Genomic DNA, 15,087 nt, shown 5'->3' with positions numbered 1-15,087 from the left:
CCGGGGAGAAGAGTGGAGCGGGATTGGCTGGGAGCCGGCCGCGGCGCGGTGCGTTGTGGGGCGGCGGGCGCGCGCGTGGAGCGGTAACGGGGAGGAGGGGGGGGGGGCGGGGTGGACTCATGGCGGCCATCGGTGTCCACCTGGGCGCTACCTGTGCCTGCGCCGCCGTCTATAAGGTGAGGGGATGAGGGGCTGCCCTCCTCCTCTCCCCGCCGCCGTGCCCGGGGCGGGCCGGAGGCGTCGTGGCTCCCTCGGGGGGGGAGGTGTCCTCGCCGGGAGGAGGGGGTGGGCCGCGGTCATCTCTGTTCCCTCCCGGGGCTGCGGGGGTCAGGCAGGGAGGAGAGTCCTGAGGGGGCGCGGGGTGTCCCGAGGGACGGCTCACCCGTGGTGCCTCTGCCCGCAGGATGGGCGCGCCGACGTGGTCGCCAACGACGCCGGGGACAGGGTCACTCCCGCGGTCGTGGCTTTCTCGGAGAGCGAGGAGGTGAGGCTTCCCTTCTGAGGTGGGGGTGTGGGGAGGAGGGGAGCTCGGCCTGTTGCTCACTTGGTGTTTGTGTTTTTATTTTCCATTCAGGTTGTCGGCTTAGCTGCAAAGCAAAGTAGAATAAGAAATATTTCAAACACTGTAGTGAAAGTAAAGCAGATCCTTGGGCGAAGGTAAGAGAACAGGTGTGAAAGGGAAAGTGAGAAGTTTAGTTTTCCCCCCGGTCAGTGAAACGTAGTCTCAGCACCGATAGCGAAGGCATTTTAATCTAGTGTGATAGTAGTTAAGTTAACCTGGCATTGACAGGAGTGTGTGTCATATCTTAAAAACCTCATTATGTTATGAATTTCTTACTCTACGTTTCATTCCAGGAGCAAAGAGATGCTAGCACTTTATGTCTGAATTTGTCTGCAAAAATCAAATTGTGACATTCAGTAACAAGTTGCATATATGCTTTTGATATATACTTAAGTTTCTTAACTAAAAAGTCTTGTTGTTACCTGGATGTTCTCCTGGGGCTAAAATCCACCGTGGTTTTATTTGCATGAAACTTTGTATGTCTTTTATTACAGTTGTGAAATGCATTGACGTAATGCCTGTTGTGATTCTTCAGTTAGTGGAGATGTGATGATCTGCACTGGCAGTTACAGCAATACTAGAACTAAACTTGCTGGCTTAGGTCTAACATCCGAGATGCGACAAAACGTTTCAGTGATAACTAGCTGTGTGTTACAGCTCTTTCATTAAAAGGCGTTGACAAGATGATGTCCATTCTGATGTATTTCTCAGCACTTTCCAGATGCATAACTTTACGTAGGTAGTAGAGGACTGAGGATAGTCAGCTTACTGCTATCACGTTATTTCAGTCAATGCAACAAAAGTGCCGCTGAAATATTTTATAATGATTATTGGGGATAGCACATTAAAACAATGTGTTGGTTTTTATTTTCCCTTTTCACTAACTAGTAGGTATTTTTTTCAATTATTAGTTTGGGGAAAGGAGCCTGAAAGATACCAGCAGGCAGAACTGTTGGTTTTTCTTCTCCTGTATAAATGTGTCCGTACAGTGGAAACAGGAGTTTTGGTTGAAGTATAACTTATGTATGCTGTAGATTTTATAAGGAATATCAGCAAGATGAATTTGTGCAATTACTCTTGAACGTATGATTTATTTTGTTATTTTGAATTTGTCTGGACAGCTCTGGTGACCCACAGGCAGAGAAATATATTGCAGAAAGCAAATGTTCAGTGAGTATGATCTAGGTTTTTTTGTTGTTCCCAGAATAACTTGGATTATTTTATACTTTTCTTCTTGGCATTGTTTGTGCCACACTATGTTTATGTTCTGTAGTGATCAGCTCTCATTATATGAGGTCCATTTCCTGCTATATAGAATGTTTCTTTTTTTATAAAATAGAGAACTTAACTGTGTTCTGAGATCTGCCATCATAATATAGTTCAACAGAAAAATGATATGTATCTCTTGGCCGTTCTCGAAAGGGATGATTCTTAATATATTTGGGTAATAGCATGGTGTTTTAGTGCTGGTAGAACATGCTCACATTACAGCATCTTGTGATAAAAATGCTTAACCACTTGATTTAATCTCAGTATTTAATTTGGACGATACTGTGCTTGTTACTAGAAACCTTTTTGTAAAACGAGAAAAGTTATCCTGGAAAGTACATTCCTAAAGAAGTAATGAGTTTTTTCTCTGTTTTTTGACCATTTGTATTGACATGCTTATATAAATAGCTGTTATTTTTTCTTATGGAATATAAGCAGGCAAGTACTTTTGTTCTAAATGTTGCTTTAGAAACAAAAAAGAGAGTCTGGACTCTTTTAAGTCCATATAAATGTCACTGTCATGTCTGTTGGATAATACAAGTTTTTTGTGATCTTTGATAAGCATCTTGGAAGCATTTATTCTCTTGTAGTAGAGTACTAACACAGAAAGTATTTACACAGTCCTGTGCTTTTTACTTCAAACAGAAACTAAATTAAACACTTTTTTGTTAATAACCAAATTACATATCTAACAAAGGTATGTTGGTTTTGCTTACAGATAATTGAGAAGAATGGAAAACTTCAATATGAAATAGATAATAAACTTATTAACCCAGAAGATGTGGCAAAACTAATTTTCAGTAAAATGAAAGGTATATAATAAGTAAAATCATAACATGTTTTAGTTTTTTAAGCTGTCCTCATATTTTTAAGATGTGGTATGTTGGTTTTTTTTGCTTTTAATCAACATGTTCTGCCTATGTTTATAAACAGAAACTGCTCAGTCTGCATTGGGTTCAGATGTAAATGACGTTGTTATCACTGTACCATTTGATTTTGGAGAGAATCAGAAAAATGCCCTTGGGTAAGAGGATTAAGATTTTTCTGTTATTTAACATGCCTAAAGCAGACCGGCTGGCAGATCAGCAATGGGAGTTCTCCTGCTGGACTTCAGCTTGCGACTATCAGTCATGACATTGGGATGTTACTTGAATTGGGAAAATATAAAAGCAGGAGTTTAAATCCTGACTTTAGAAACTTTTCATGGAATTCACTGTTGTAACCAAAATGAAATTCTGAATCAATTAAAGTGAGAGGGAATTTTGGCATCATTAAGGATAGAATGTTATTTCAGATGTGGATCTTCAGTGTCCCCTTTGAAATGTTTCTCAGCCCTCCTCCATAATTTCCCGTCCCTTCATACAATAATACTCAGCAAGCCAAGTGGTATTACATGACCTTTTTGAGGACTGTTTTGTCAGAGAGCAGATATGGAATACACACCAGTATTCTACTTGGAAGTTCTGTTTGGGAAAAAGTTCTGCTGTAAAAGTTCCTCTGTATGAAAATATAAGTAGACTTAAAGCTGTGCATAGTTGGCAGCATCTATTTCTACTTTCTGGTATGTTCTGTTTGACTGGTACTCACAGAGTTACTGAAATTTCAAGGAAACATGTAAAGAAAATGTTACAAGTGAGGTGTGGTAACGTGATTTGGAAGTAAAATCAATTTTCATAGCATTCTATGTGTTGAAATAATGTACCAAGAACTTTAATGCCACACTTGAAAATAAGTTACCAAGTTTGATTGAGGGTGGGGTTTTTCACCTAGTAGTTGAGGGGGGAGGGGTGTTCTGGGTTTTATGGAGTATGTAGGCTGATATGTCAGTGTTTTCTTTGACAATGAGCATGCAGCAGATCAACTACCTGAAGAACACAGTAGCAACTGAACTTCTTGATACCTTTCTTTTCCAGTCACTTTGCTTTGTTAATACCATGCTGTAACCAAGTTCTGAGTTGGTGACACATGTAGTTCAGACAAAATCTTAATAGCGTGCGTGACTATAGTGAAATCCTTAAAGTAAAATGAAATGCTGTTATGCCTTATCACAGGGAAGCAGCTGCAGCTGCTGGATTTAATGTTATGAGATTAATTCACGAACCATCGGCTGCTCTCCTGGCTTATGGAATTGGCCAAGATTCACCCACTGGGAAAAGGTAAAATCCTAATATTTTACTTCTTAAATGTAAGCTGCTGTACTTAAATCCTGAGAAATCTTAAATGAGGGAATGCTGTGTTGCCTTAGCAGTCAATACAAAATTAATGATTTGAGGCTTGTTTTTCTTTTTTCTCTCAATAAAGCCAATAACAATTTAGAAGTTGTAAATCCGTAGTGTTTTAAATCCCTTTGTTCTGGTTTTTATTTTTTTAGAATTGTCTTTAAAGATTTGTCCCCAGATTCTGTCTTGCTCTTCAATGAGCTGATTGGCTTTAAGAAAAATGCATCCCTTCTCAAACAGATTTTGCCATAGCTGTTTTTTAATTGTGGGAGATGGGGTCATTTTACATATGGTAGAAGAACTAAAGCTGAGTTCCTGGGTTCAGTAGGTGCATTGAGTTTCCCTTATGAATATTCAGATAATTCACAGAATTTTCAAAATAGCAGAGACTGCCATCAGTGCAAACAGATGTCTTGTCTTTTTGCTTCTTGGTTGGTATTTTTTACCCTTCTCATATAATTCTTGCCTGTAACCTTGACTGTAATGTTCAGTTCTCAATTGTGTTGTAGAAGAAGCATTGGCTACTCCCACTGTATGAAATAGACTAATTTTGTCCTTTAGGGAACATTGTCAAGTAGTCAGTGGTACTAAGATGCATTAAATACAAACACCTCAAATCAAATTCTCTTGACAAAACTGATTAAAACCTGCAATACGTAATATGGTGGTCATCTTTTTAGAAAGTGTGTCAAATTAAACATAATTTTAGATGACTCGTATTAATACTTCTTTCTTTTTTTTTTTTTTTTTTTTACCATGGCAGCAATGTGTTGGTTTATAAACTTGGTGGAACATCACTTTCTATCACAGTGATAGAAGTAAACAGTGGAATATATCGTGTGCTTGCTACAAACACAGATGATAGCATTGGTGGAGTTTGCTTCACAGAAGCTCTGGCGCAACACTTAGCTTCTGAATTTCAGAGGTAGGTTTTGAATTCCAAGCATGTTGCTGTTAGGACAGGAACGTTGTTACCTGATGCTTGCTTTCAAAAAAAAATTCATACTAGTTTGTCAGATCTAGCAGACTGTCTGCATGTGAAATGGCTTAAGTAAAGTTATTAAAGGAACAGTCAGCTGTTGGGGGCCAAGGAGGAAGGCTGGGAAATATTTGGGTTTGGGTGGGTGTTGCCTGAAGTTGATGTTGAGCTATAAGGGCTCAGCTATGAACTGTTCTGTGTTTTGAGTGATGTATGTGACTACAGGCTGCTCACACCCTTCCAGTCACAAACTTTTGGATGGCAGGGAATTCACCTGTGTGGGTTTTGTTTGGTTTTCATGTTGACATGAAGGACTGTGGAGGGGCTTGGGTCATCAGACTGAAGTCTGTATGGCACATCATCCTATGATGAACAAAAATGAACAAATGCATTACCATTGGCTCTAGTGATCTTGAGGCGATCAGTTGCGTGCTGTCACAGAGGGAGACTTTGGATGAAACGTACTATTTTTTTGACATGTCTAATGTTGGTGTGCTATTTCTTCTTAATCTGTGGTTAAAATTGGTTAACTTGCAGGCCTTTTCTTGCTGTTCCTTGCAGTCACTTACAGGATTTGTTCAGCTGAGAAACTGTTCAGAAGGACTTAAATCTGTATGATAAACACTAGTGCCTGAGCTCAGGGTGCCTCTACACAGTGTTCTTTAGTTGAAATTGAAATAGACACTTTTATTCTTTGCAAGCTTTCAATGGTGGCATTGTAGATAATACTAAAATGTCTACAGAAAAGAAAGTTCAATAGCTTTAACCTGTTTTTCCTTTCAGAAAGTTAGTGTTATCAGTCAAATGCCTGCCTTTCTGAAGTGATAATCTCTTTTTTTTAAATGTAGGTCTTGTAAACATGACATTAGAGGAAATCCCAGAGCCATGATGAAGTTAATGAACAGTGCTGATATTGCAAAGCACTCTTTATCAACCCTGGGAAGTGCAAACTGTTTTGTAGATTCGTTGTATGAAGGATTGGATTTTGATTGTAATGTGTCCAGGTAAAGCAAATCTTGAAGCTACTGCTTTTATATAGAACTATGCTTGAAATCTTTCTAGGTGGTATTTGGGATGTTCAATAAGCTTTGATTTTTGGTGGCGTTAATTTTAGAAACAGAAGTAAGATAGAAGACCAACTTGCTTGCTTTCAGCTTTGTTTCATATTGATGGTTCTGTTCTGATGCATTCTGTTGTACATCCCTAATGGATAGAAAATGAAGTGCAAAAAGGCACAAGGAGACCCCATCTTTAGAGTCTGGTTGTTGATGAAAGGGGAATAGATACTGTAATTACTCAAGGTGGTTCTCCCTCTCACCCCCCCTTCTTGTTTTTGTTGTTGGATTTTCCTTAAAGATAAAGAAGACTTTTGGACTCTTTCATCTAAATGAGCTCCAAAATGATAGGGCTCATGGAAGTTTTGTTGTTGCCTCTTTTTGACAGCTGGAGTAGAACAATGTTTTCTGTCTTTTTGTTCATACTGCTGTGTCCTACTCTAAGTATTTTCTCTCTTGGGATGATCTCTTATTGAAATGTTGAGCTAATTTTGATTGCTCTTCCAGTCAGCAGCAGCTTTAGCAAAATGAAATAGACTTTTCAATTCCAGAACTGTGCATCCACTGCTGCAGCAGCTGTATCTGGTAAAATAAGGCACAGTATGTTTGCAAATGTGAGAAGTGATGCTGTATAACTTGTTCTGGCTCAGTTTTGGGTAAGGATGCTAAGTCCTGTGGACTAGTGTTGCAGAAGTTGACTTGCTGTATTCATACAGAGTAAAACTTCCTCTTCAGGCTTGAAAGAGCTTGAAGCAAGCACAAGCTTTTCAATTTGCTTAACCTACTCCCTGCGTGCAAATCAGGATACAGCTTGATTTGCCTCTGAAAATTCAAAAGGCACATTTGTCTTTGTGTCTCCATTTTAAAGATGATGAAGCAGTTCCAGGATTTTTGCTGCTTTTTTTTCAGGTATGAGTCAAGACTACAATACTGGTTTTTCTCTAGAGTACACTGAAGAAGAACAGATGTGCGTTCCGTGTAGGTGTTAATGATGGAATCAATAGCACAGATATTTTCACAACAAAAAAGAAAACCAACCCACTTCTTCAAGATTAATAATTGGGAAATAAGATTTAAAAAAAAAAATAAAACCTTAGTACCAGGTATAGCTAGAGAACCAAAGTATATTTTAAAAATGATTGTTCTTCCATTTCAGGTATTTGTCTGTAATGGATGAGATGACACTTCTTGAATTTTTTTTTTTTTTTTTTTTTTTCCCTAGGGCCAGGTTTGAACTTATCTGTTCTTCACTTTTTAGTAAATGTGTAGAAGCAATTAAAAAGCTCTTGCAGCAAGTTGGATTTACAGCAGATGATATTAATAAGGTAATAATAGAAATCCCTTGTCTGTATGCTTTATAACTCCACAAGAAGATTTATGGGGCGTGTTTTTCTTGCAGACTGAGATTATTTCATGATGTGTTTAAGCATTTTTGGTTCAGATCCAACAAAGTATGTAGACTCAAGATCTTTAGAACTCCTATCTTTGCTTTGATTTCTGTTACCTGAAGTTAAGTATAAGGTAGAGTCAGAGTCAATGATGTGTTTTTGCTGCTGCAAATTGACTAAATGATAGAGGATTTGTCTCCATTTGGTGTGTTTATGTAACTCTTGGTAGAGCTGAGGAGTACCTTCTTCTTTAAGTTTAGTATATAGACTTTCTTCTGCCTTCACTGAGCTTTGGATGGGGTTTGCTGACACTTCTGAAGAAAGCCTGAGTTTTGACTTTTGTCCTATGAGTTGAACAAATTGCTTAGTGTCTGCTTGGTGCCTTTGGTCCTCCTTGTTAGCTTAAAAAACTTAGGAACACATTAGATGCCAAACCATAGAGTGCTTTAATACCAAAGATGGTGAGTAAAGTAGCAAGCTTTACTAGTTTCATTCAAATGTCTTTCTTGCTTTGGTATAAGAGAGTAACTTCCTCTCAACTCCTGTGTACCTGTGTGTGGCAAATAGTGCTGTATTTATCGCTGGTGGAATTGGCACATAAATTCTGCAGCAAAAGTTAGCTGGCGCTTTTAATGATACTTGATGCTATTTCAGGCTCTTAATTAGGGTTTGCTGTGTCACATCTGAGTTTCACTGGTAGGATAATGAAGTATCCCAGGCCATTGTTTAAAGAATGTCTTTTGTTTTCTGCTGGCAGTATTTTTTAGGTGGCCCAATGTGCTGTTCCCTCAGGCCTTAATTTTTTTTTTGGGGGGGTGGGGGGAGCACTTTAAATGTAAAAATAAATTAACCTAATTTACAACTCTTAAGTTATGTTTTACATGAAGAAAGGTGGGAATTAGCTTTGTTTTGAGATCTGGTTGATCTCAACAAAGTTACTGTAATAAGAGAAAGGTTTTAAGGGTTTTTTTCCTTGCACAGGATCAGTAAGTGACAGCTAGTTGTCAATGACATCCCTCAGGCTTTGATACCAGGGCTAATACCATTTAATGTCTATTAATAACACGGATGATGGGGTAGCATGTGCTCTCAGCAAGTTTGCAGACAGTACGAAAATGAAGGGAGCAATCAGTACCACTGTAGGTCAAGGCTGCTATTCAGAGGGGTTGAAAAAGGCAAGGGAAATTTATATAACAGAATAGAATATTTCAGTTGGAAGGGACCTACACTGATCATCTAGTCCAATGGAGAAGAATATCACAAAGATCAACAAAGGCAAATGCAGAGTCTGTGATGGAATAATCCTGTGCAGCAGTACAGGCTGCGGTTGCTAGAAAGCAGCTTTGCAGGAAAAGATGTGGGGGTTCTAATAGACAGGAGGTTTATTTGCTGCAGAGGCATACTGCTGACTGCAAAGGTGGCCAGTTGCATGCTGGGCTGTAATAGCAAGGGTATAGCCATGGGTGTAGGAAAGCGTTTGTTTCCCTCTTTGGCACTTAGAGTGTCCAGACACTGTCTCATCATTTTTTGGGCTTCACAGGAGACAAAAGGTTCTGACCTACTGGAGCCAGTCCAGTTGGAGGGCTATCCAGATGGTTTGGGCCAAGAGAGCTGGGTTTGCTCACCTGTAAGAAGAGGCTCAGGGGAGACTAGCGCTGCCTACAGTTACCTCATCGAGACAAAACCTGACTTACCCCTTCCTATAGGTGCACGATGGAAGGCTGAGTGGCAAGCAGCACAAGTTACAACATGGGGAAATTTTAGATACCAAGAAAAGAATTTGTAGTGTGAGGCTAATCAAACACTGAAACAAGGGCCCACAGAGTCTGTGGAATCTATATCCGTGGAGATAGGGTCCTGAGCATCCTGTTGTAACCAGACCTGTTCTGGGCAGGAGGTTGGACTAGATGATGTCTGGAGGTCCCTTCCAACCTGACGTTATTTTATGACAAATTCCTCAATTTTTAAAATGTTACTTCATCTAGCTGACGCTTAACTATAACAAACACTTTTTCAAGACACCGTTTCAAACTTGGAAGCTATTTCCTTTGGTTTCTAAAATAAAAAAGTAACAGAAGGCAAGCAAAGATGGCATCAATTTTAATAACTACAGATGATAAAATATCCCAGAGCACTTCGCATTTCTGTATTGCAGGTTGTGACCTGTCTGTTTTATCTGTCAGAAGAAAGATTTGAAATCATTAAGGCATGTTTTCCAGGTAGTTCTGTGTGGTGGGTCTGCTCGAATCCCAAAGCTACAGCAGCTGATCAAAGACATTTTCCCAACTGTGGAATTACTGAATTCAATTCCTCCAGATGAAGTTATTCCCATTGGTGCAGCCACAGAGGCAGGAATTCTGCTAGGGAAAGAGAATCCTTTGTTAGAAGAAGAAACACTTATTGAGTGTTCTGCCAAAGATATTCTTCTTAAGGTAAGGATAAAATTATTTAACTTTAAAAATTTTACTGCTGCAATGAATATACAGCACTACTTATGCATGACTGATGTTAGAGAAACAGTATTGTTTTATTATTAGTTCTGCAGATTGGCTATAGATCAGTAAGTGGTAACAGGTTTATTGACAAAAAAATTGACAGGAAAAGCTGCTTGATTTTAAGGGGAGACAGATAGTGTCTTTGCTATGTTGTAATAGCTGGACTTTTTCATTTATTTATAGGAATGCCAATTTTTTGTTTTACTTGCTGTGATGGTAAATGTGGCAGAGAACATGAATCTTGGATTTCTTTTCTTATGGAGCATTGTTGTAACACTCAGCTCAGTAAAATACTTAGAGAAAGGCATGAACTTTTTTTTTCTTTTTAAAGGGAGTAGACGAGTCAGGGGCTGACAAATTCACAGTGCTATTTCCATCAGGGACACCATTACCAGCTCGAAGGCAGCACACCCTGCATGCTCCTGGAAACACTTCTTCTGTATGCCTTGAGCTATACGAGTCATTGGGGAAAAGCCCCATGAATGAAGAAGGTAAATTTGCACAGGTGAGTGTGTACACATTCATATGCAGTTTTAATATCAACCACTTGGAAATCAAGTGGATCTGGAAAGAATAAAAACCACCAAAAACCCCCAAACCCTGAAACCAGTCCCACCCCTACCGAAACTTCTTGTTACAAAATTAGAATGACATGCATCTCTCTGGAAACGGTCTTTAAACATTTTTCTATAAATGTGTTATGAAGTATTGAAGCACTTTTTAAAGAAACTGAAGTTTCCCTTTTGAATTTGTAAATAGATGGCTGGGTTTGACGTTTGGCACTACTGTAGTAAGCTCACCTGGGATGAGAGATCATAACCAGTCATTCCAGTAGTACACAGATCTCCAACATTTTAGAAATAAAACTGCTGGAGGTAATGACGTAGCTAGTGTATGTACTGTTGATTGTATTTTGATATTCCTAGATTGGACAGGATCTTGGTATTAAATACCACATTTGATTTTTCACAGTGGTAAAATGATATGATTAAATCTTCACCCGATATAAAGATATTACTCTGGAGTCAACCTATGGAGAGAATACAGCTTGTTTGAAACAGTGATGATGTGCTTACCTTGGCTTCAGTGCACTTAAAGCATCAGGGAGGGGGCAGATGTGGCTGAAATGGATGGAGTACCTGAGAAAATTGTTATTCTGCCTTAGTCCTGCCTGAAAATCTTTAAGGGGATAGGGAAGGGATGTTACCTAATAGTTACAGAACTGATCCTAAGTAAAGGAACATGCTCAGCTCTTACTGTAGTCTGTGGGAGGTGTGGGTACTCTAGCTATCTTGGTGATGGACTCTGGAACAAAACCACTGAAACAGTAGTACAAATAGCTAAAAATACATAGTTGTACTACAGATGAATTAAGTCCACTAGGGCATGCTTTGATGTTGAATTATTAGTATGAGATGCTAAACAGAATGAATTGCACACTTTAGCTATTGCGTCGCTTCCATTAAACTGCTGTGCAAGGATTTACAGCACTTTATAATTTAACTTTTTTTTAAATAGATTGTACTCCAGGATTTAGATAAGAAAGAGGATGGCCTACATGATATACTAACTGTTCTCACTATGAAAAGGTACCCAAATATTTATTGTTCTGCTGTTTAACTTGCTATGTCACACTTCTGACAAGTGGTCTTTTCTCCTGTTACAGAATGTTTAATTTTGTTTTGAGAAATCTCAGCATTTCATTGCTTACAGGCTGTGCTCTAGCAGGGGTAAATTCTGTAGGAATGTGGTTTTTATGCGGTACCTTCTGTGCTTTCATTGTTTGATTCCTAAAGAAATAAAACTTAACACAGTTGTACAGATGATTTTTAGCAACTTTTGAACTGCTGATGAGTGTAACCATGCCTGAGAGCAGTCAGGATCTCAGATTTCCCCTGGAAGGGGGTCAGGTGGTTCTGTTGAAGGCCCACACTCTTAGCAAAAACTGAAGTAGAATTTGTCTTTATTAAGTTGCTAAGGAATCCATGCAGGACTTCTCATACGCAGCATTTGTGATGAAAACCTGTGGCCCTAGCCTTTCAGAGGCAGGGTTGTTAAGCATGAGAAACACCACCACAGGAAATCAGGCTTCATAAATCTACTTTTTACAGAATTACTTGTTTATTATGGGAGAACACAAAGTATCTTATGGTGGGGTGGGGATTGGGGAGCACATGATACTGAAGAAATTTGTCTAACTTCCTTAGGCCTTAATAGGAGTGCTTGGCCTCATTTGAATAAATAGTTTATAAAGATATCAGAAAGTGGAATTCTAAGTAGTCAAAGCATGTTTGTCTTCTGAGAACTGTCCTGAAGCTCATATTGCTTTTCTAAAATAGGAAGGTTGTCTAGATGTTGCTGAAAAGCTAAATCCCTACTTGCTACTTGAGTTAAAAATACTTTGTTTTCCTATGTTAACTGTGTCGTGGTTTAACCCCAGCCAGCAGCTAAGCACCACGCAGCCACTCTATCACTCCCCCTCCTCAGCTGGACAGGGGAGAGAAAATATAACAAAAGCCTCATGGGTCGAGATAAGGACAGGGAGAGATCACTCACCAGTTACTGTCATGGGCAAAACAGACTCGACTTGGGCAAAATTAATTTATTGCTAATCAAACCAGAGTAGGATAGTGAGAAATAAACCCAAATCTTAAAACACCTTCCCCCACCCCTTCCTCCTTCTGTGGCTTAACTCCACTCCCAATTTTCTCTACCTCCTCCCCCCACAGTGGCACAGGGGGACGGGGAATGGGGGTTGGGGTCAGTTCATCACGCGTTGTCTCTGCCGCTCCTTCCTCCTCAGGGGCAGGACTCCTCACTCTTCCCCTGCTCCAGCGTGGGTCCCTTCCCCAGGCTGCAGTCCTTCAGGCACAGACTGTTCCAGCGTGGGTCCCCCGTGGGGTCACAAGTCCTGCCAGCAAACCTGCTCCAGTGTGGGCTCCTCTCTCCATGGGGCCACAGGTCCTGCCAGGAGCCTGCTCCAGCGAGGGATTCCCACGGGATCACAGCCTCCTTTGGGCATCTCCCTGCTCCGGTGTGGGGTCCTCCATGGGCTGCAGGTGGAGATCTGCTCCCCCGTGGACCTCCCTGGGCTGCAGGGGGACAGCCTGCCTCCCCATGGTCTTCCCCACGGGCTGCAGGGGAATCTCTGCTCCGGTGCCTGGAGCACCTCCTCCGCCTCCTTCTTCTCAACTGACCTTGGGGTCTGCAGGGCTGTTGCTCTCACGTGTTCTCACTCCTCTCCTCCTCCTCCCCCTCCTTCACTGACCTTGGGGTCTGCAGAGTTGTTTCTCTCACATTCTCACTCCTCTCCTCCTCCTCCTTCTTCTTCACTGACCTTGGGGTCTGCAGGGTTGTTTCTCTTGCATATTCTCACTCCTCTCCTTGGTGACTCTTCTGCAGCAGGTTTTTTTCCCCTTAAATCTGTTCTACCAGAGGCGCTACTACCGTCGCTGATGAGCTCGGCCTTGGCCAGCGGCGGGTCCGTCTTGGAGCCGGCTGGCATTGGCTCTGTCGGACATGGGGAAAGCTTCTAGCAGCTTCTCACAGAAGCCACCCCTGTAGCCCCCCTTTCCCTGCTACAAAACCTTGCCACGCACACCCAGTACAAACTGTCAGGTGTATTAATGCTCTACTAATAGACTTCACCTGAAATACCTTGTTGGTCATACAGAGATTTGTATGTAGCATTCATAAGAAAAACGTCTTGGGGGTTATATATGTAACTGTGTAGTGCAGAAAACCTGCATTATTTTAAAGGTTTTTTTAGTAATATTGAGGTGAAAAAGATAGGGCAAGTTCACTAGAACACATCTATTTCTACCTAAATATTACATGTTGTATGTCTAGATGAAGTAGGAGTCGGTATTGTCTGCAATTCTTGGGATTTTGAAAATTAAGGTTTTCCTTGTTGAAGGAGATCCTTGGTATTTAAAGACTGCTACTTTTTAAAAGTCAAGTTCTCACGCTTTGAGAAGATGTGCTTATCTGTTGGTTGCTGTTACTCAGAGTTCTCAAGATGAATATTTTGAATAATATTACTGCATATTCTGTTTACAAACCTCTACTAAATAAACTTAGTTACAGTATTTAAACATGTTCCTGAATCTGTTCCAACATATGTAGAGAAGACACATGCTTTAATGGAGGGCAAGAAGTGCATATATAAAGACTCAATAAACTGAACTTAATTTCATTAATCAGTTTCATCTACGTTGAAGCATGTTCTTCCCTGGATATTTTGATGCTAACCTTTCTTCCTTTCGTCTGCATGAAGACTATTGTTTTATCCTCTCTGGAACATGCAGTAACATACTAAGTGTTGTGTTGAGATAGTCCTAAACATCCCTTTCTCTTTTACCTAGGGATGGGTCCTTGCATGTTACCTGCACAGATCAAGATACCGGAAAGTGTGAAATCATCACTGTTGAAGTGGCATCATAGTCACTTTTGAAAGACGTTTTTTCTAAGTTGAGTTTTGTCTCTTGTTGGTTTTCTGCCAAAGCGGTGACTCTCTCTGAGATGTCTGTAATGATTCTTAGAGGACTGTAACAAACTGAAGGAAAACATTAATTTGCCACCAAGTCTGTTTGGAGTGGAAAATGTGGTGCAAAATGTTAATCAAGACACGCAGACACCAGAGCATTGAATTGCAGCACCTGATTTAAAGAATGCAAAGGGCAAATCCCTGTGCCTGTGGTTCAGCAACAAGCATATTACATATCTAAAGATTTTTTTCCTCAGACTAATCAGGTTGTCTACCCGTTCAACCAGTATATCTGTGGCTTCAACAGCATAGCATTGAACCAGCGAGAGCTAGACTGCTGAAAATCCACTCTCTGATAACTGTACCGAATTGTACTGTAATCCTGTGTGGTCTTGATGTTGCCTGAAGCTGTGGAGGTGATGTCCATTTGTGCTGGCCTTTTGAGTGGGATTTTTTTTTTTCTGGAGTTACTTTAAGATGGTTTTGTGGTGTTGTCTGAAAAGCGTGTGTAAGGGTTATATGTGCTTATTTATGTGTTAGTAATAAAATACGTTTTTTACACAGATCCTGGCATCCTCTGTTCTGTGTGGCACTGTTCTAACCTGTATGTCATCGTATGTTTGGATATAAGCTG

General features: G+C 40.4%; 1 protein-coding gene across 2 annotated transcripts; it reads left to right on the top strand.

Annotated features, from left to right (window-relative positions):
• Nucleotides 1–63: 63 nt before the first annotated feature.
• On the top strand, nucleotides 64–15,018 carry HSPA14 (heat shock protein family A (Hsp70) member 14). Of its 2 annotated transcripts, none has more exons than XR_008235663.1 (14): nucleotides 64–176; nucleotides 404–484; nucleotides 575–657; nucleotides 1,684–1,732; nucleotides 2,550–2,643; nucleotides 2,765–2,855; nucleotides 3,883–3,987; nucleotides 4,814–4,975; nucleotides 5,878–6,033; nucleotides 7,307–7,409; nucleotides 9,692–9,904; nucleotides 10,348–10,472; nucleotides 11,486–11,556; nucleotides 14,332–15,018. XR_008235663.1 is itself a non-coding variant. In XM_052790156.1 (14 exons), exons 1-14 carry the CDS (start codon nucleotides 120–122, stop codon nucleotides 14,408–14,410), a joined length of 1,518 nt encoding a protein of 505 aa, XP_052646116.1. In that variant the 5' UTR covers nucleotides 64–119; the 3' UTR covers nucleotides 14,411–15,018. The 2 variants fall into 2 exon arrangements, 1 of the variants encoding a protein (XP_052646116.1); XM_052790156.1 differs by having other exon boundaries at nucleotides 10,299–10,472.
• Nucleotides 15,019–15,087: the final 69 nt, after the last annotated feature.

This window comes from Harpia harpyja, chromosome 6 (assembly GCF_026419915.1).
Source record: "Harpia harpyja isolate bHarHar1 chromosome 6, bHarHar1 primary haplotype, whole genome shotgun sequence".
NCBI classification, from domain to species: Eukaryota; Metazoa; Chordata; class Aves; order Accipitriformes; family Accipitridae; genus Harpia; species Harpia harpyja.
Note: the sequence above shows the minus strand (reverse complement) of the source record. Positions and strands in the feature narration are given on the sequence as shown.